The sequence below is a fragment of the Chrysemys picta genome, chromosome 23 (genome assembly GCF_011386835.1).
Source record: "Chrysemys picta bellii isolate R12L10 chromosome 23, ASM1138683v2, whole genome shotgun sequence".
NCBI lineage: Eukaryota > Metazoa > Chordata > Testudines > Emydidae > Chrysemys > Chrysemys picta.
Window position 1 is genome coordinate 2,037,576 of NC_088813.1, and position 21,881 is coordinate 2,059,456.

Consider the following 21,881-nt stretch of genomic DNA (forward strand, 5'->3'; position numbering starts at 1 on the left):
AAGGTACCAAGAAAGTAGAACAAATTCTGAGGACAGCAACAAAATTGATGAGGTGGGAGGGGAGTGGTTTGTGAGGGAAGAGAAGAGCTAAGCATGCTGAGCCTGGCTACGAGGTGAGCAAACAGGCCACCTGAAATCTGCACTGCAGGTAGGTATTTGAGATATCTAAATATTCAGACCCCAAGAGGGGAATTCACCCCTGCACTGTGCTTCCTTTTTGCTGACTTAAGCAGCCGAAAGAGGCTGGAACGCCTCCCTGGAGAATGCCACCAGCTCAGAGGGTCCTGTAGTTCACCCTTGCCTATGCCAGGGATTGAATTGGCCCTCAGAAGCTGTAGAGTGGGGGCGGTGCAAGCCACCACTCCTCTGTCCCTGCATGGGTGCTAGGGCCTGTCGGGTGAACGTCCGCACAGGGGTAGCTAGACGTATTAGAAGGAAATAGAGCAAAGTGAGCATTCAGTTAAATATGAACAAACAGCCCCCCTCTCCCTGCATAGACTCCCAGCAGCAGCATTGCCCAGACTTGATTGCAATTGACCCTCCATTGGCTGAGAATATCTTTCTTGAGGCAAGCTGGAGGTGCTCCCACTTCACACATTGCCACGGAGTCAGGTGAGGTGACAACGTCCTGGGATTGGTTCTCTTCTCTACAACGAAGTGGGTAATTAGTCAGAAGCAGCAGCAGCAGCTGTCAGAGCTCCCTGTTCCAGATGGATTCCTTGAGATTCCTGCTGCTTCTAATGCACAGCAGAATTGCTGCCGCTGCCACCGTCCAAGGTAACAGCCTCCTTGAGCTTTCTGTGGCTAGGGAAAGTGCTCCTTCTTCCAAGGGGTGGTTTGCCATAACTTGATTTCTAAACTAACCTTGGCTTGCTCACATCTCTTTAAACAAGCTGCAAGATACAAACAAACCCATGACTTCTGGGGCAGTGCATGGCTCTCCTGGCATTCATGAGGTTTATTTCCGTCTGGCCACTGACATAAGATTGTGTTGAGACCTCCCCTGCCTTGAGGCACAGGCAGAAAGCATTGGGCTAGGTAGGATGGCAGAGAGCTCAGCCCTGCCCCCGTTACTGGAAAAACATGTCGAACTTAAGAAAAGACACCCTTCTGTACTTGTACCTTGTGTATTGACTATCCCAGAAACCCCCAAGTTACCCCCAAAGTGACAGAGAGATTAGAGGGCGAAGGCCTTCTCTGTCCAGTTTGTTCATGTGGTCTATTTGGCAGCACAGTGAGGCTGGTGACTAAGGGAGCTGATTCTGTGTGTGTGTGCGTGTGTGTTTTTCACTGGGCAATAGGGGAGAGAATGATATTAAAAAAAACAGGATTGTAAAAAAGATTGTTAAAAAAAAACAAACCATTGACAGGTCCTTGGGGCTGGGGGAGAGGCCTGGAACAACCTAATTCATTAATTAGACTGCAAGCTAACAGTGTTCCTTTAATTGTGTTGGGTTTAGGGACCATATGTCGGCTCCAGACGATAACAGACACGCACTCTGCCCTGAGGAATGTGCAATTCAAGTATAGTCATAACTCAAGAGAAGGGATTAGGGTGGGGGAAGGGCTAGTGAGGTATATAGCTGTGTGTGGTTATGGGACTGCTTTGAATTGCTATGGCTGCACTGAGAGTGCTTGTTTGTGGCTAGTAATTCTATAGCTGTATTAAATGCACCTCACAGTTGGAGCTTTAAAGGAGGCAATGCGCCTGGTATTAAAATTCTGCCCTTCCAAGTGCGAGGCCCCCTTGGGGAGGTGGAAGCTGTGTGCTTGCAGTTAAGCCAAGGATCCCTGACCCATTCCAGCTGCACATTCAGCATTGCAGCTCCAGTGAGGAGCAGAGTGCACTTCCCTGCAACTTGCATCATGCACGGATCACAGACATAAGTCCATGGCGCATTGCCAGGTTTCTCAGCCAGGGCCGGCTTCTAGTGCTCGAGACGCTCTCTGCTTGTATCCTGTCCTGCTGCTACACAGGTTCACTGACGGGGGGGTCTCTGCCCCCCAGCAAATCTGAGTGAGACAGGCCAGAAATTTGCCCTAAGCAGCCAGGGCAGCCACCGAGGGCAGCATCTTTCCAGATGATGTCATGGTGTCCTCTCACACTGAGGATACCCCTCTGGGGCAGGGGTCCCCACTTATTAGGAAGAGACAGGTAATAGTAGTGAGGGATTCAGTTATTAGAAATATAGAGAGTTGGGTTTGTGATGACCAGGAGAACCGCATGGTGAATTTCCTGCTGGATGCGAAGCTTGCGGATTCTTGAGACATCTAGATAGACTTAAGTGCAGTGCTGGGGAGGAGCCAGTGGTCACGACATGTAGGTACCAGTGACATAGGGAAAGGTAGGACAAAGGTCCTGGAGGCCAAATTTAGGCTGCTAGGAAAAGATTGAAGTCCAGGACTTCCCTAGTGGTATTCTCTGAAACATAGGTGCTGACTCCATGGGCTGGAGCACCCACGGGGAAAAATTGGTGGGTGCGGAGCACCCACCGGCAGCTTCCCGACCCTTCCCCCCTCGCCCCAGCTCACCTCCACCTCCTCCCCTAAGTGTCCTCCTTCTCCCCCCTCCCACCCAGCGCTTGTGCCGCGAAACAGCTGTTTCGCACGGCAAGCCTGGGAGGGAGGCGGGAGGAGGAGGAACGTAGCGCACTTGGGGAAGAGGCGGGTCCAGGGTGGGGATTTGGAGAGGGATCCAATGGGGCAGGAAGGGGGCAGAGTCGGGGCAGGGCTGGGGCCGGGGGGCATGAGCACCCACAGGTGCCAACTTTTGTTCTGTGCTCTGAAATACTTCCAGTTCCATTCACAGGGCCAGTTAGACAGGCAGCACTGCAAGATCTCAATGTGTGGGTGAGACGATGGTGTTTAGAGGAGGGGTTTAGGTTTATTAGGAACTGGGAAACCTTTAGGGAAAGGAGGAGCGCCAAACGACAGGCCTTAACCTGCTGGGTGATGGATGTGCTGCCAACAGAGTAACATGTCTCAATCAGTCCTGCTCCAGCCTGTCAGCTATCCTGGAAATACTGTACACCAGAACTTTGGGGACTCTGCTGCTGCTGGGACGTTGGAATCTCAAAAGAATGGCTATACTGGGTCCGACCAATGGTCCATCTACCTAAATATCCTGTCTTCCGACAGTAGCCAGTGCCAGATGCTTCAGAGAGAGTGAACAGAACAGGGCAATTTATCAAGTGATCCATCCCCTGGCGTCCACTCCCAGCATCTGGCAGTCAGTCACTTAGGGACACCCACAGCATGGGGCTGTGTCCCTGACCATCTTGGATAATAGATATTGGTGGACATATCCTTCATGAACTTCTCTCATTCTTTTTAGAACCCAGTTATACTTTTGGCCTTCACAACATCCCCCTGGCAACAAGTTTCCCAGGTTGACTGTGCACTTAGGGTGACCAGATGTCCCGATTTTATAGGGACAGTCCCGATTTTTGGGGCTTTTTCTTATATAGGCGCCTATTACCCCCCACCCCCGTCCCGATTTTTCTCATTTGCTGTCTGGTCACCCTATGTGCACTATGTGAAGAAGAACTTCCTTTTGTTTGTTTTAAACCTGCTGCCTATTAATTTCACTGGGCTAGGGTTACCATATTTCAACAATCAAAAAAGAGGACAGAAGGAGCCCCGCCCTAGCCCCACCCCCATCCTGCCCTAGCCCTGCCCCTGCCCCTTCCACTCCCTCCCACTTCCCGCCCCCTCAGAACCCCCAACCCTCCCCCCCACTCCTTGTCCCCTGACTGCCCCCTCCTGGGACCCCTGCCCCAACTGCCCCCCAGGACTCCACCCCCTACCTAAGCCTCCCTGCTCCTTGTCCCCTGACTGCCCCCTCCTGAGACCTTCCCCCCATCCTAACTGGCCCCCTAGGACTCTACCCCCTACCTGTACCCTGACTGCCCCAACCCTTATCCACCCTCCCACCCCCAGACAGACACCAGGGACTCCCACGCCCCATCCAACCACTCCCCACCCCCTGACAGCCCCCCCCAAAACTCCCGACCCATCTAAACCCCTCTGCTCCCTGTCCCCTGACTGCCCCCTCCTGGGACCCCTGCCCCTAACTGCCCCCCAGGACTCCACCCCCTACCTAAGCCTCCCTGCTCCTTGTCCCCTGACTGCTCCCTCCTAAGCTCCCCCACCTATACTCTGACTGCCCAAAACCTTACACCCCCAACCCCCAGACAGCCCCCCCCCGAACTCCTGACCCATCCAACCCTCCCCCCTGCTCCCTGTCTCTTGACTACCCCCTCCAGAACCTCCCTTCCGCTTCTCTGACCCCCTGGCCCCCTTACTGTGCTGCAGAGCAGCGCGCTCGGCAGCGGGGGAGGGGAGCAGGGTCGGAGCTCCAGACTGCCGGAGGCCGAGGCGAACGGCCGGCTGGCGATCTGCGAATACAGGGAGGGGGGGAGGGAGGGAGAGAGAGGAGGGGAGTGGTCTCAAGTTGCAGGGGAGAGGAGGGGGAAGTGAAGGAAGGGCTCAGGCTGCCGGAGCCCCATGCGAGTGGCACGATCCGGCCAGCTGCCCTGTAAGCCGCGCGCGCTCTGCATGGGGGGGAAATCCGGACATTTACAAATTCCCCCCGGACGCTATTTTTAACTCAAAAAAGCCGGACATGTCCGGCAGAATCCGGACAAATGGTAACCCTACACTGGGTGATCACTGGGTCATATCCTACGTTATGTAATGTGAAGGGATAAATAACGCTTCTCCACACCATTCATGATTTTATAGACCCCATCATATCATATCCGTCTTCTCTTTTCCAAGTTGGACAGTCCCAGTCTTTTTAATCTCCTCATATGGAAGCTGTTACATACCCCTTATGATATTTGTTGCCTTTCTCTGTATCTTTTCCAATTCTAATATATCTTTTTTGAGATGGGGCGACCAGAACTTCATGCAGTATTCAAGATGAGAGCATACCACTGACTTATATAGTGGCATTATGATATTTTCTGTCTTATTTTCTATCCCTTTCCTAATGGTTCCTCACTTTCTGTTAGCTTTATTGACTGCCGTTGCCTATTGAGCAGACGTTTTCAGAGAACTATCCATGATGACTCTAAGATCTTTCTTGAGTGGTAACAGCTCATTTAGACCCCATCATTTTGTACGTATAACTGGGATTGTTTTCCATTGTGCATTACTACTTTGCATTTATCAACATTGAATTTAATCTGCTATTTTCTTGCCCAGTCACCCACTTTTGTGAGATCTCTTCGTAAATCTTGACAGTCTGCTTTGGATTTAACAATTTTGAGTAATTTTGTATCATCTGCAAACTTTGCCACCTCACTGTTTACCCCTTTTCCCAGATCATTTATGAACATGTTGAACAGCACTGGTCCCAGTACAGATCACTGGGGGACCCTGCTATTTACCTCTCTCTGCTATGAAAACTGACCATTTATTCCTACTGTTTGGTTCCGCTTTGTTTGTAACCAGTTATGATCCATGAGAGAACCTTCCCTCTTTGTGTCCATTTATTCTTTTGCGGAGGGACTGTCCCGTTTGGCCAATGTACATGGCAGAGGGGCATTGCTGGCACATGATGGCATATATGACATTAGAGGATGTGCAGGTGAATGAGCCCCTGATGGTGTGGCTGATGTGGTTGGGTCCTCTGATGCTGTTGCCAGAGTAGATATGGGGACAGAGTAGGCAACGAGGTTTGCTACAGGGATAGGTTCCTGGGTTGGTGTTTCTGTGGTGTGGTGTGTAGTTGCTGGTGATAGGTTGTAGATCCTGGAAAATGATCCCTCACTCTCACAGACCTTGGGAGGCAGGCCAGTCCTCGCTTACAGACAACCCCCCAACCTGAAGCAAATACTCACCAGCAACTACACACCACACCACAGAAACACCAACCCAGGAACCTATCCCTGTAGCAAACCTCGTTGCCTACTCTGTCCCCATATCTACTCTGGCAACAGCATCAGAGGACCCAACCACATCAGCCACACCATCAGGGACTCATTCACCTGCACATCCACTAATGTCATATATGCCATCATGTGCCAGCAATGCCCCTCTGCCATGTACATTGGCCAAACCGGACAGTCCCTCCGCAAAAGAATAAATGGACACAAATCGGACATCAGGAGTGGTAACATACATAAGCCAGTAAGTGAACACTTCAATCTCCCTGGTCATTCTATTACAGATTTAAAAGTCACTATCATTGAACAAAAAAACTTCAGAAACAGACTTCAAAGAGAAACAGCAGAACTAAAATTCATTTGCAAATTCAACACCATTAATCTGGGCTTGAATAGGGATGGGAGTGGCTGGCTCACTACAGAAGCAGCTTTTCCTCTCCTGGAATTGACACCTCCTCATCTATTATTGGGAGTGGACTACATCCACCCTGATTGAATTGGCCCTGTCAACACTGGTTCTCCACTTGTGAAGTAACTCCCTGCTCTCCATGTGTCAGTATATAATGCCTGCATCTGTAACTTTCACTCTATGCATCCGAAGAAGTGAGGTTTTTACTCACGAAAGCTTATGCCCAAATAAATCTGTTAGTCTTTAAGGTGCCACCAGACTCCTTGTTGTTTTTATTCTGAGAGTGTCCACTAGGAATGGTGTTTGTGTGCATGCACAGAGTAGACAAGGGCTCAGTCACTGCAGGAGCTCAGGGAGTCAGGGAAATGGTTCCCCACAGAGAGAAGATCAAGTCAGAACTAAACTCTTCCCCTGAAATGCTACTCAGCAGACAGCCAGGCCGGGCTAACATTTTGTAAATGGAGGGCAGGGGCTCCGCTTCACTGCTACAACCAAGAGGAACAAAAACCAGAAGGGAGCCCATAGAAAGGGGATTGCTGGCTCTATGGCCTGCTCCTCCATTCTCCCACTCCACTAAACTGCAGCTGCTTCTTTGTGGATTCCACTGGGGGGTAGGGTCCTGGCAGCAGGAGGTGGGTGTGGCTGTGGGATCAAAAAACATTGTGGGGCAAAGAGCTTCAGCTCAGAGAGTGCTGGCTTCCCCAGAACCCCCATGTGCAGAGAACACAGTAAAGAATTGCAGAAGGAGTCACTTTCTTCCAGCACTGAACAAGGAACTTGATTAGCATAAGGACAACAGTCATCTCCCTGCAGTTGCCTGGCATCTGTCTGTTCCTGCTTCAGCATGCAGCTACTGCCTGAAAACTTCCTTACCCTTGTCTTGCTGCAGATTTTAAAGAAACAGTTCACTCATCCTCGCAGAATCCAGGACAGCCTCTCCAGGGGAAGGAACCAGCAGAAACGCTGCCAGTTCGAGCCCTGTGCAGGAATAGCCAGCCTGACAGTGTCTATACCAGCATGTTTAGAGATCTCCCACTGTTGCACTGCCAGGGTGGCCAAGTCACCTGCACAGAGCAGTGGTGACTAACAGCACCTGAGCTCCATCTGCAGGAGGTTCCTCCAAAACGCTGGAGTTCACCAGGTCTGCACTGCCCAAGAAGAAAGGGCTAAGGCACTGCACGGGAGTTTGCAGTTAAGAAAACCCAAAATCCTCTCTGGGTCTTCCACTTACAAAGGCCTTGTACCACCAACACAGCCCCAGTCAGCAAAGCCTCTGCCACATTCCCCTTCTGCAAACCCCAAGCAACAACAGGGAGATGAACACAGGGCAGCTTTTCTGTCCTGGGGAACAACCCCCATCTCTCCCTCTTCCAGATTGCTTAGTTCAGGGAGGCTCCTTGCTTTGACTCTGACCCTAGCCTTGCTTTAACCCCAGCTGAAATTTAGCTGCCCAGAATCCACGTACTGCTCTCTGGCTTGGCAAGGGGTTCTACTAGGCTATGTGCTGGGGGCTGCTTTTGGAAAGTCACACTGATAATAATTCTGTTTATCATTTGCCTGACTGTAGTACGGGGTCTTATGGTGGAAGTAGAAGCCCCCAACCGACTCATGATGCAGCACTGCTGAGTTTATTGAAGGCACAAGGCATGTTTAACTTTCTGGTAGGGATTACCTAGGTCAGGGATTGTCCACCCACTGCAGTTACATTGTGTTGTTAGCTCTAACTGACCCTCAGTCTCTGCAGCTGTGTGCACTGAGTGCTTAGTTTGAATTGCACTGCCCAACAGTGTGTGTTTGTTTGGACCATGCTGTATTATCCTGTCTGTCTATGGTACTTACCTGGCCCCCATCAGTGCAGTATCTGAACACCTAACGCTCTGTACTGTATTTACCCCCGGGACACAAGGCACTGCTATTATCCCCTTGTGACAGATGGGAACTGAGGCTTGGAGAGATTACATGACTTACCCCAGGTCACACAGTAAGTCTGTGGCAGAGGAGGGAATTACAGCCAGGTCTCCCAACTCCCAGGCCAGTGCCCTCCTCACTGAGCCTCTACTGCGGGCTTGATAGTTATGTCAGTAAACTTCCCGTATGAATGACGCTGGTTTTGGAATAAGAAGTAGAAGTATAGCTGTATAATGATCTCTGACCCCATGGCTTCCCAGCTGCCACAGCTACTTCAGGTGTTTGATTGCACTGCACTGTGGTGTTTATTCTGTCTTTGGCAGGTCACTTTTGGCATATCACAGACCTCCATTTGGACCCAGAATACAGAGTGGCAACCAACCCTCTTCATGTGTGTCCGTCTGCTGGCTCCAAGCCAGTGTCCAATGCAGGCACATGGGGAAATTACATGTGTGATTCTCCTTGGAGTCTCATAAACTCCTCCATTTATGCCATGAAAGCGATCCTGCCTGATCCGGACTTCATCCTTTGGACTGGGTAAGGAGTACATCCAGGCATAGCAGTGAAAGATAGGGCATGATCACACGATAAGCTCCATGAATGTTGTGATTAGATGTCACATGCAGAAACCCTTTCAATTCTACTCACAGTGCACATGAGCACCTTAGTGTAACAGCTGCTACTCTGCAATTCGCAAATGTGTGGCTGCAGAGAGAGCCCCACTCAGTTACAGTGGAACACAGTAGGGACTTCCCGGGTCATCAGATCCAGTCTCCTTCTATCATCATATCATCCTGTTCATAAACTTATAAAGCTCCATCTTCAAACCAGTCAGGTTTCTTGCCCCCAATGCTCTTATTGGGAGGCTGGTCCAGAGCCTCATTCCTCTAATGTTTAGAAACCTTCTTCCAATTTCCAGCCTAAATTTATTCATAGAATATCAGGGTTGGAAGGGACCTCAGGAGGTCATCTAGTCCAACCCCCTGCTCAAAGCAGGGCCAATCCCCAACTAAATCAACCCAGCCAGGGCTTTGTCAATCCTGACCTTAAAAACCTCTAAGGAAGGAGATCCCACCACCTCCCTAGGTAACCGATTCCAGTGCTTCACCACCCTCTTAGTGAAAAAGTTTTTCCTAATATCCAACCTAAACCTCCCACATTGCAACTTGAGACCATTGCTCCTGGTTCTGTCATCTGGTACCACTGAGAACAGTCTAGATCCATCCTCTTTGGAACCCCCTTTCAGGTAGTTGAAAGCAACTATCAAATCCCCCCTCATTCTTCTCTTCTGCAGACTAAACAATCCCAGTTCCCTCAGCCTCTCCTCATAAGTCATGTGCTCCGGCCCCCTAATCATTTTTGTTGCCCTCCGCTGGACTCTTTCCAATTTTTCCACATCCTTCTTGTAGTGTGGGGCCCAAAACTGGACACAGTACTCCAGATGAGGCCTCACCAATGCCAAATAGAGGAATGATCACGTCCCTCAATCTGCTGGCAATGCCCCTTGTAGCGGGGTGGTCACACCTTTTGAGAGGGAAGGACCTAGCTGCCTGGGAGCTGAGCAGGGACCTGAGGTAGGGCAGTGCTGGGGGAAAGGCAAGAGGGGCTGGGGAGCTCCAGCCTGACAACCCCCCAGGCTGCAGGGCCTTGTGTGGGGCCTAAACCAGGTACTGGGGGTGCAAAGGGGTAGCCTGGGGCTAGGCAGTGGCAGCAGGTCCTACCCCCCCTTGCCAATGATGAGTGGCCATTACAGGCTGCAGTCTGCCCCAGGGACCGGGGGCTAAATGATGACTGGCAGTAGGCACTGAGACAAGGTGGGATTAGGGGGTTGGGGGTTCCTTGGGGAGGGGAGATCCTGAGAGTGAGGGGTTACTGCAAGGGGGCAGCACCCCAGATAAAGGGACACTGGGGTCCGGGAGGGACACGGGGGGCCAGCGAGCGGCGACAACACCAGCCTGCCGAGGGCGCTTCGGCGCTGGAAAGTGAGCCAATTCCCAGACAGACAGCAGGAGGCACCGCAGGGGTGAGTCCCGCATCGCTACATCCCTACTTATACAGCCCAAAATGCCTTTAGCCTTCTTGGCAACAAGGGCACACTGTTGACTCATATCCAGCTTCTCGTCCACTGTAACCCCTAGATCCTTTTCTGCAGAACTGCTGCCTAGCCACTTGGTCCCTAGTCTGTAGCAGTGCATGGGATTCTTCCTTCCTAAGTACAGGACTCTGCACTTGTCCTTGTTGAACCTCATCAGATTTTCTTTTGGCCCAATCCTCTAATTTGTCTAGGTCCCTCTGTATCCTATCCCTACCCTCCAGCGTATCTACCACTCCTCCCAGTTTAGTGTTATCTGCAAACTTGCGGAGGGTGCAGTCCACCCCATCCTCCAGATCATTAATGAAGATATTGAACAAAACCGGCCCCTGTACCAACCCTTGGGGCACTCTGCTTAATACTGGCTGCCAACTAGACATGGAGCCATTGATCACTACCCGTTGAGCCCGATGACCTAGCCAGCTTTCTATCCACCTTACAGTCCATTCATCCAGCCCATACTTCTTTAACTTGCTGACAAGAATACTGTGGGAGACCGTATCAAAAGCTTTGCTAAAGTCTACTCCACTGCTTTCCCCTCATCCACAGAGCCAATTTCATGGCCAATTTATAACCATTTGTTGTTGTACCAACATTGTCTTCTAGCTCAAATAGCTCTTGGACCAGATCCTCAAAGGCATTTAAACACCTAACTTGCAGTGGGTGTTAGCCACCTAAATACCTTTTAGGATCTGGGCCCTTCTCCCTCCCTGGCATTTACCCCTGATGGGTTTATAGAGAGCAGTTAGATCCCTTTCAGCCTTCATTTTGCTAGGTTAAACAAGCCAAGCTCTTCTTGTCTCTTGTTGTAACACAGGCTCTCCATTTGCCTGATTGTCCTAGTAGCCCTCTCTGCTCCTGTTCCAGGTTCTTAAACCCATACTTCATAGAATCATAGAATATCAGAGTTGGAAGGGACCTCAAGAGGTCATCTAATCCAACCCCCTGCTCAAAGCAGGACCAATTCCCAGCTAAATCATCCCAGCCAGGGCTTTGTCAAGCCGGGCCTTAAAAACCTCCAAGGAAGGAGACTCCACCACTTCCCTAGGTAACGCATTCCAGTGTTTCACCACCCTCCTAGTGAAATAGTTTTTCCTGATATCCAACCTGGACCTCCCCCACTGCAATTTGAGACCATTGCTCCTTGTTCTGTCATCTGCCACCACTGAGAACAGCCGAGCTCCATCCTCTTTGGAACCCCCCTTCAGGTAGTTGAAGGCTGCTATCAAATCCCCCCTCATTCTTCTCTTCTGGAGGCTAAACAATCCCAGTTCCCTCAGCCTCTCCTCATAAGTCATGTGCTCCAGCCCCCTAATCATTTTTGTTGCCCTCCGCTGGACTCTTTCCAATTTTTCCACATCCTTCTTGTAGTGTGGGGCCCAAAACTGGACACAGTATTCCAGATGAGGCCTCACCAATATCGAATAAAGGGGAACGATCACGTTCCTCGATCTGCTGGCAATGCCCCTACTTAAACAGCCCAAAATGCCGTTAGCCTTCTTGGCAACAAGAGCACACTGTTGACTCATATCCAGCTTCTCGTCCACTGTGACCCCTAGGTCCTTTTCTGCAGAACTGCTACCTAGCCATTCGGTCCCTAGTCTGTAGCAGTGCATGGGATTCTTCCGTCCTAAGTGCAGGACTCTGCACTTGTCCTTGTTGAACCTCATCAGGTTTTTTTGGCCCAATCCTCTAATTTGTCTAGGTCCCTCTGTATCCGATCCCTACCCTCTAGTGTATCTACCACGCCTCCTAGTTTAGTGTCATCTGCAAACTTACTGAGAGTGCAGTCCACACCATCCTCCAGATCATTAATAAAGATATTAAACAAAACCGGCCCCAGGACCGACCCTTGGGGCACTCCACTTGAAACCGGCTGCCAACTAGACATGGAGCCATTGATCACTACCCGTTGAGCCCGACGATCTAGCCAGCTTTCTATCCACCTTACAGTCCATTCATCCAGCCCATACTTCTTTAACTTGGCAGCAAGAATACTGTGGGAGACCGTATCAAAAGCTTTGCTAAAGTCAAGGAATAACACATCCACTGCTTTCCCCTCATCCACAGAGCCAGTTATCTCATCATAGAAGGCAATTAGGTTAGTCAGGCATGTCTTCCCCTTGGTGAATCCATGCTGACTGTTCCTGATCACTTTCCTCTCCTCTAAATGTTTCATAATTGATTCCTTGAGGACCTGCTCCATGATTTTTCCAGGGACTGAGGTGAGGCTGACTGGCCTGTAGTTCCCCGGATCCTCCTCCTTCCCTTTTTTAAAGATGGGCACTACATTAGCCAGAAAAATTAGCAGGACCAAGTACTGATTTTTGCCCCAGATCCCTAAGTGGCCCCCTCAAGGATTGAACTCACAACCCTGGGTTTAGCAGGCCAATGGTCAAACCACTGAGCTATCCCTCCCCCTACTTCTTTCTTGAGAGTGGATAACTAGAGCTGCACAGAGAATCCCAGATGTCTTGCACAGTGGCATCATGAGTCAACCCCATTTAAATCATGAGACTGGCTTTAAAATCATGAGATGTAAAAGATGATAAAGTCGGGGGTGGGGGTGTTATATGCAATCTGTCATTGAGGGGTCCATAGCCATGAAAGCTAGAAATTTCTGTGTTAAAGAACTGAAAATGGAGATTCTCACATAATCACAAGACTCCAGGAGCTGGGGCTTTAAGAAAAAGACACTGCTTATCTGTTTATTTCTCATAATTATTTGTAGAATGGCCATTCCTGCCGCATGCCTCAGTAGTCCAGAGCTCCCAGCAGTGTTGGTAGAAGGTACAGGCTGGGCTGGGACAATGGTTAGGGAAGAGTGAATCTCAGAACTGTATTTGGAGGCTATTCAGATTCCAGGGTCCTGCTACAGTATCCACTTGGGATTTGGACATGCTTGTAACGTGAGACCTGTGTTGAGTTGGGGAGCAAGGGCAGCAGCATCACAAGACAGAGGAGATATGTGGCTTTGCTCCCAAGTTGCTGCAGCAGCTGCATGCACAATATAGGGGAGACAAAGATAAAGAAGCAGAAGTTGCTGTCCTCACTAATGAAGAAGCTGCTAAATATGGCCAGCCATTCCAAGTTCTCCCTTGTGTATTATTCAGGGCATTTCAACTACCTAGGAGTAAGGCATGTGTTGCTGTCATCCGTTGGACATTTCTTCTCAGGCAAGAGTGCTCCTTTGCAGGTTTCTCTGGTTCGAGATAACTAATTCTGGAGCCTTCAGTAGGTATTTAAACAACAGCCTTTATTATAGAAGTGAAACCATAAACACTTGAGCTGTGTTGGTCAGGCAGAGTCACAGTGGGGCAGCCTGGCTAGTACATATGTCTTGGCCAGATAACTGGTAACGTATACAGTATATGTATTAACAATTGACCAATACAGAGCATGAAGGAGTTATTGTTAGGTAAACAGATTAACAACTCAGGAACCTGTTGCTGGTGGAATGAGACTAGTACCCCACACAAACCAGATCCATGCACCTCAGGCCAGGAGTCCCTTCTGCACACATATAAATCCACAGCGGTCACACAGTGGGCACCATGATTGACAGCCCCTAGGCTGCACTCACTCTCCTGGCCCGATGCTGTTAGCACAGCCATTGGAGCACAAAGTTGTGCATTGTTAAAGGCACCAGAAGAAGGGGTTTGCAAACAGCTTTGTGCCCCTTGGTATGACACTAAAGAAGAGTCTGGAAGGTTTGGTTCGAAAAGGGGCTGTTTGACATATGAGGAATGTTAAGTCTGCTCTGTGGGTTCTGCCGGAGGTCCTTCTTGGAGTACCCAGAGAGAGCAGGGTTGGGAACCCTTGATTAAAGAGGTGGGAGTTTGTATCTCTAACAAATGGGCTTTTCTCCAGCTGTTCAGTCAGGCAGGTGAGTTACAAACAAACAGAAACAAAGAGCTTTATTTCCCCTCAGTTAATCAGGGTTCACTCTCTTGGTATGTGTAACTCATAACCTCATGGCATCTTCCAGAAACAACACAGTACAGCCAGATCCAGATTTCTAATGTAAAAAGAAAAAGCTGAACGAAGTGGAACAGATTCTTGCCCTGAACAGTTCCCCAAATGTTCACCTGAAATCACACCCCACATGCTAGGCATAAGTTACCTACATGCTGCCTTTTCTTTTATGTGTGCAGGCGCTTCCCGGGGACAAGGTGGGTGAGGAAATATCTTTTATACCCACCCTCCTTGTCTCTCTAATATCCTGGGACTGACACGGTTAATACTGCATACAGACTCTTCCCTTTCAGACCGCTAGCTGCATGTGATGTTTGTGCTGTTTTCCAGTGATGATACCCCTCATGTCCCCAACGAGAAACTTGGAGAAGAAGCAGTGCTGGAAATAATTGCCAATTTGACTGCTCTGATAAAACAGGTGTTTCCAGGTACGATTTACCTGAGCTGACAAACCAAGAAGGTGGCAGTGCAGAGAATATCTGACTCAGCATCCCACTGGCAGGAAAGACCAGCTCAGCCAGCTAGAGATGGCAGATCTAGAGAAGGGGCAGCCATCTAAGGGGTCAAGGAATCTAGTACATTGGGGATATGAGAGCATATTTGTCCCGCTTCCTATGGTTTATAAACTCTATGCATGGGACCTTATGGTCTCTGATTTAGCTTCACTCTTGAATGGGCAACACACTGCAAGGGGGAAGTTTGGAAAAGCAACAGCCTTTGAATAATCAATAGTGGAAAAAATCATTGGAAACCTCCTCTCCTGCTTGAACATCTCAGCAATGGGGAGAAGGAATTATCCCAACACTAGGGCCAGACCCACCAAATCAGGGGAGAGATGCTGGCCTAGCACTGGAATGCCCCAGCAAAGTACATCAGGCCCCTAATTGAACTGGGTCTATGGTAAACCAAATGTGGGTTTACCATAGACCCATAGCCACAGCTGCCCACTGCCCATTTGAGAAACCTAGTGCAAAAGGCCCACTCCTGAATGAGCGTTGTCCCTCCAGTGCTCCTGCAGGGGTCAGATACGCACAGCGTGGAGTCAGTCAGCATTTCCCGCAACTGACTGCACTGTTTGCAAAAGGTGCCAGGCTGGGGCTTTGGAAATTAACAGCTTCCATTTGCCCGCAGATGCCCACCCTGAACAGCTCCTCGCCAGGGGCTCACCCTAACCCCCCCCCGAGTGCCCACCCTGAACAGCTCCTCACCAGGGGCTCACCCTACAGCCCCTGCCCCCGTGTGCTCACCCTAAGCACTCCCTGTCCCCTTTGTGCTCACTCTGTCACTCACTATAAATGGCTCCCCAGGTGCTGACTTTAAGCAGTTCTCCAAGTGCTCCCCCTAAACAGCTCCTCCCCAAAGACTGACCTGCACAATTCCTCCCTAGACTCTACTTAAAGCCCTCAAAATAGCCCTTCATTGGGACATAGAATCATAGAATATCAGGGTTGGAAGGGACCTCAAGAGGTCATCTAGTCCAACCCCCTGCTCAAAGCAGGACCAACACCAACTAAATCATCCCAGCCAGGGCTTTGTCAAGCCGGGCCTTAAAAACCTCCAAGGAAGGAGACTCCACCACCTCCCTAGGTAACGCATTCCAGTGTTTCACCACCCTCCTAGTGAAATAGTTTTTCCTGATATCCAACCTGGACCTCCCCCACTGCAACTTGAGACCATTGCTCCTTGTTCTGTCATCTGCCACCACTGAGAACAGCCGAGCTCCATCCTCTTTGGAACCCCCCTTCAGGTAGTTGAAGGCTGCTATCAAATCCCCCCTCATTCTTCTCTTCTGGAGCCTAAACAATCCCAGTTCCCTCAGCCTCTCCTCATAATGTTGGCCCTCTGCCCCGGGGGGGGGGGGAGGGGGGGGGGAAGGGTTTCTCTCCCTAAGTTTGCTACAGGTATTTTGGTGGAGCTGCAGCAGTTCAGAAGACCACAATTTTCCCCAATGTAGCTGTCTCCAGGCATGAGAGGGGAATTCACTCCAAACTCTATCCAGTCCTGGCCTCAGGCTGCTCATAAGAGGCCTATTAGCGTTTTTGTTCCCCAGCCATTGGGTTGAGACCACCATGTTGGTCATTCAGCCATTCCTGCCCTGCGAAGGGGTGACCTAGCATTGATGGGCCCCATAGCCTCTTGCCCTGCCCCTAAGTCATTCTGTCCTCTCCCTTAACTCTCTTGCACTCCAGCACCAAAACAGGCCACATGTTCCTTCACGTTTTCTCTTGATTTTCTCCAGACACTAAAGTCTATCCTGCGATGGGCAATCATGACTTCCATCCCAAGAACCAGTTCCCAGCCAAGACACACAGGATCTACAGTGCAACAGCTGAACTGTGGCGCTCATGGCTCAGCAACGCCTCCATCCCAACATTCAAAGCAGGCATGCCTATAATTCCGGATGGCTAGCTCCTGCTGTCTGCACTGCTGGGGGAAGAGGGCGGAGGAATCCCCAGTGACATGCTGCCCATGCAGTGCTGCCTTCTACAGATAGGGCAGTTTGGGGCATATCTGCAGTTAAAGGAAGGGCCCTAGCAATAGGCTGCCAACCTGGCACCACTCGCCAGCTCTGAATTCACTTACACATGAGAAAAGGAAAGATGGTTCCTTGTGCCTCAATCTCTCCTACTTTCTCACAGTTGCACTAGAAGGGTGGCCCAGGAGTGTCCCTTATAGTGCAGAAGATGTAGGACTGGGCTGTAGTGAATATGAGGGTCTGAGGCTGTTGGACTCAGAGCCCGTGGTTCTCTCTGGCTCTCGAGCTCCTAGACTCACTTGCGCAGATTGTGCAGATCACCACTCAGGGCCTCCCTTATCCTGGGCTGACATAAGCAGCCATGGGTGGAAGTGCTGGTTACACTAGAGTCATAGGCTGCCCTGAAATAACTTTACTCCAGATGAGCTTGTCCTCCTTGAACAGGAACAAAGGATGTATTTACAAACCGACATACTGGAGAGCAGTGGGCTGGACCACTTTGAGCTTCTTTACAAAATGTTTCCCATCATTGCATGACCAGCACTTCAGCTGCATGGCTGGAAGCAGCTTTGGAGCACTGATGCAGGCAGGGCTCTAGGAAGCCTCTGGTCTTCTAACTACCATAAGCTAACCCTGCTCAGATCAGGTCCACAGCACATGGTGTTCAATGTGCTGGCAGCCACTGGCACCTTGCCCAGTCTAGGGCCCCCATCACAGCTATCACCGTGGAGCTGAACCTGAGGTAGAAATAGGAGGGGAATTTGGGGCACAAAAGCCAGCAAGTGGTGTACCGTCAGATCCTTCTCCTGCTGGTTGTGTTTTGCAGGCGCTTTCTACAGCGAGAAGCTGCTTGGTCCCAATACCAAAGGACAAATGATTGTCCTCAACACCAATCTGTACTATGATAGCAATAATCAGACAGCTGGCTTGGAGGACCCTGGTGGGCAGTTCCAGTGGCTGGAAGATGTGTTGACCAATGCGTCAAAAGCAGAAGAAATGGTAAAACTGTTTCTTTCTTGACTTCTCCCACCCTGGAATGTCCTTCCTGTAAGCCCCTTCTGCTGCTGAGCTCCTCCTCCGTCTATAAACCCTGGAGAGCCTCTCCTCTGCTTGGAAGCATGCACTTAGTCTGTACTCAGCCCGGCTCTTTTCTGTTGTAGGTCTACATTGTGGGGCACATTCCACCCGGTTTCTTTGAGAAGAAGCGGAGCAAACCCTGGTTTCGGAAGCACTTTAACAAACGATACACAGAGATCGTGCAGCAGCACCATGGAGTGATAGCTGCCCAGTTCTTTGGGCACCATCACACTGACAGCTTTCGGATGTTTTACAGCAATGGAGGTACCGTTCCTTGGCTTGTTATGCGCCGTTCACCCACAGCCCTGCCCACTCTAGGAGAACATCCCATTACTGAATGTGGTTCTCAGTGATCGTTCCCCAAATGCTATTGAAATTAGTCCAAATGCTAAGAAAGACTTGTTCTGCATCACACTTTCTGAAACTGCATGGAAAGCGGTTTGGTCCAGTCTATTCTAGCACATAGACTCTTTTCAGTACCAAATCAGGGGACCCTTTGCTGAAAACCTTTTCACCATGATGTAGCAAGACCCATAAACATGCCTATGTTACAGTTTGGCGAGTCCGCCTGCCTCCCAGCACTGTGCAGCAGGACATCCCAGAGTGCACTGCCCCACCTGAAGCTGGCAACTGTCCTCCAGGCACTCTGTCCCCACCTGCTGAGACACTGTGGGATAGCAGCACAGATCTTTCCAGCCTGTGTAACTCACTGGTCAGTGTCTGTCATGGAGCTCTCTGGTGTGCCACAGACAGGGCACTCTCCTGGGGGTCCGAGGTTATTAGATTTTGTGGGGTCCCTGTAAAAGTCTTTTTCCTAATTTAAAACAAAATGATCACAATTATGGCATCGAGGCTATTAACGGTATACTAAACTTGCCTTTTAATTAACATGAAGCCATTCTGTGGTTACATTTCAGTCTTAAAACATGTAGAATATAGTTAAATTAATTCAAAATAGTCGACTTCTTACCTTAGAACAGCTGTTATATTAGTTTCTTTCTGGGAGGGAGTTTGGGTGCAGGAGGGGGCTCAAGGCTGAGGCAGAGTCAGGGTGCAGGAGAGGTGCAGGCTCTGGGAGGGAGTTTGCTGCAGGAGGGGAGTTTGACCTGGGGCAGGGGGTTGGGGGACAGGAGGGGATGCGGGGTCTGGGAGGGAGTTTGGGAGCAGGAGGGGAGTCTGACCTGGGGCAGGGGGTTGGGGTGCAGGTTCTGTCTGGGAGGTGCTTGCCACAGGCGTCTCCCAGCCAGTGGCGCAGCAGGGCTCAGGCAGGCTGCCTGCTGTGGCCCCATGCCACTCCCGGAAGCAGCTGGCTAGTGGCACGTCTCTGCGTGCCCCTTGGGGAGTGGGGGGCAGCAGGTCTCCGTGCGCTGCCTGCACCCACAAGCACCACCCCTGCAGCTCCCATTGGTCAGGGATGGTGCTGGGGCAGCACGAGGAGCCTCCTCCCCCGCCTTGCTAGGGGCTGCACACATGTGCCAGCAGCCGGCCACTTCCGCGAGCGACGTGGGGCTATGGCAGGCAGCCTGTCTGAGCCCTGCTGCGCCGCTGGACTTTTAGCAGTCCGGAGATCGCAATGGACTGGCAGAGGCTCCAGGATCAACCAGTCAATTGCAATCGACAGATTGGTGACCACTGAATTGTATATAATTATGGATTTATTTTTGTGGGGGCCCCTTAGCCCAAGGCCCTGGGTTGCAGCCCCTAAAGCCCCTGCGTTAATCTAGCCCTAGCCACAGAGGATGTTAATCTGTTGCAGTCCCTAGCTGCAGAGCCTGATTCTTTAGCTCAGGCTGTAGAGGGTTGTGCTTTTAGCTGAGGAGGGCCCCAGTTCAATCCTGGTGTCAGCCCAGATGTTGGCTGTTGCTCATGCACTGTAGATGTCATTAGGTAGCATTCACAAACACCACTGACACATGGTTGAGGTAAGTGGCTCAGGCAGCAGCGTCCACAGAACTAGTTACCAATACAAGCACAGAGGTTGTAGCTGGACTGGGTCTGCCACATGCCAGGCTAGCCTTTCACTCATACACGCTTTGTTTTGCCTTTCCATTCAGGTTCCCCAATCAACCACCATGTTCTTAGCCCCAGGAGTGACGCCCTGGAAAACATCGCTACCCGGAGTGCACAACGGTGCCAACAACCCTGGGATCCGGGTCTTTGACTATGACCGAGGCACCCTGCAAGTGAAGGTGGGAGACACCCCCACACTGCATGGTCTGTCCCCTTGGGGCATGACTGCAACAGCCCAGGGGCTGCTCACTCAACACCTCAAGTTGCTCTATCAAATCAGAGCCAGCGCTAATCTAAGCCAAAGGAGAGAGGCAGGGGCGAAATATTCCAGTGTCACAGTGCACGTGAAGGTTTGATTTCAGTAGGACAATGGCAGTAAGTTCCAGGGACCTTGGGAGGGTGATGTGGGCCTTAGCCAGCTGCTGGGATCAGAGCCTCCCGGTGCAGTGCAGGATTGCTCCTCCCAGTTTATTCTGCAGGTCTTTACCCAGTCTGGTTTTAAATATCCCAAACAATGGGTCTTCCAACACTTCCATTTGGGGAATAAAATCACAGCTGACTAGAGCTCACATGCAAGACTCTAGCTCCATAGAGAATATGGTTTAGGTCTGATCTACACTGTGAACGGGACCTCTAATAAAGGAGAGATCACAGGAGCCCAGAGAGTGAATGCTGGGAGACAGAGCAGCAGGGGTTTTAACCAGATTGTTTAAAGCTCTGCTTTCACTTTTTGTTAACACCCGGTAACTTTGCTGAGCAATGAACAGTTTGGCAAAAGGCAGCCTTAAGCAAAAGTATAAAGATTCCGCCCCCATCTCCTCCAGGAAGGGCTCATGCTTACAGAAGAACAGGAGTACTTGTGGCACCTTAGAGTACACCTTAGAAGTACTCCTGTTCTTCTTTTTGCGGATACAGACTAACACGGCTGCTACTCTGAAACCTGTCATCATGCTTACAGTAACCCTGCGCCTTCCCCCACGCCCCCCTGCAAAGTGCCACAAGCCTGATATTTCTGTGGCTAAAAACAAACACCACAAGCGCCCTGCTGGCCCTTCTCCATCCAGCATAAGGATGCAAAGTGGGGCACAAATCCAGTTTTGGTCAAACTCTTTTAAAGTTGGCCCCTGCAGGATACTCAGGTTTGAGATACCTTTAACCTGGCCCCATTAACAGCCCTTTGTACATGGCCTGTTACTTGACAGGATAAAGCCCCCAGCATGATGGCCAGGCCCCCAAGCAGAGCCAACATCCAGCCAGAACTGCCTTGCTGGAATTGTCCAGAGCCTGCCAGATACCTACTCACTGCTAGGCAGCTGGTGTCTCTTCCAGGCTGGGTTTGGAGTGATCGGAAGTGCCCCGCCCCACACCAGCACCAGTGATGGGGAAACTGCTGAAGCCCAACCCCATCACAGCCCTGGCTGAATTGGTCATTCCCAGTGTTGTTTCTGTGCTCGTTTGCCCTAACACTCCTCTTGGTCTCCTCTTTCTTGCTGTAGGATGTAGTGACTTACTATTTAAACCTAACCCATGCTAACCTGGTGGCCCAAGATGGGAGAAAGGTATCGGCTGACTGAAGCCTTCCAGATGCCTGATGGGTCAGCACGCTCCATGCACATGGTGCTGGAGAAGATATCAAAGGACAAGCACTACTTACAGCAGTACTATCAGTTTAACTCAGTCAAGTATGACCTCACAGAATGTGACGAGAGCTGCCAGACTGATCATGTCTGTGCTATCAGGGAAGTTGATTTTCTAAAATATGCGAATGCATTAAAGCCAGGAGCTTCACAGCTGTATCCACTCTTCCAGCAAAACCCTTTTTATTTCTCTGCTCCCTGCTGGGGCCTCCTCAGCTTCCAGGGGCACCTCTGGTGACTCTGACTAGGTGGAGCCCTGTGCAAACAGAGAATGCAGCACATAAATCAACATCAGCAAATGCCTCAGTGGGTAGAACTTACTCTGGAAGAGGATGAAATCTGTTGTCACTGCAGGGGTTTTATGACATGATTTTGACCCCTTCTAATAAGATTGTTGGGTTTGGAA

The 21,881-nt window shown here is 50.5% G+C and overlaps 1 protein-coding gene across 1 annotated transcript; it reads left to right on the forward strand.

Annotated features, from left to right (window-relative positions):
- Positions 1-452: 452 nt before the first annotated feature.
- SMPDL3B (sphingomyelin phosphodiesterase acid like 3B) lies at positions 453-21,881 on the forward strand. Its single transcript, XM_005306844.5, is given in 12 exon segments — positions 453-777; positions 8,532-8,745; positions 14,606-14,703; positions 16,515-16,658; positions 17,578-17,750; positions 17,912-18,092; positions 19,883-19,896; positions 19,898-20,017; positions 21,335-21,378; positions 21,380-21,597; positions 21,600-21,679; positions 21,681-21,881. Coding segments are annotated over 12 exon segments (1,386 nt in total). The 5' UTR covers positions 453-710; the 3' UTR covers positions 21,714-21,881.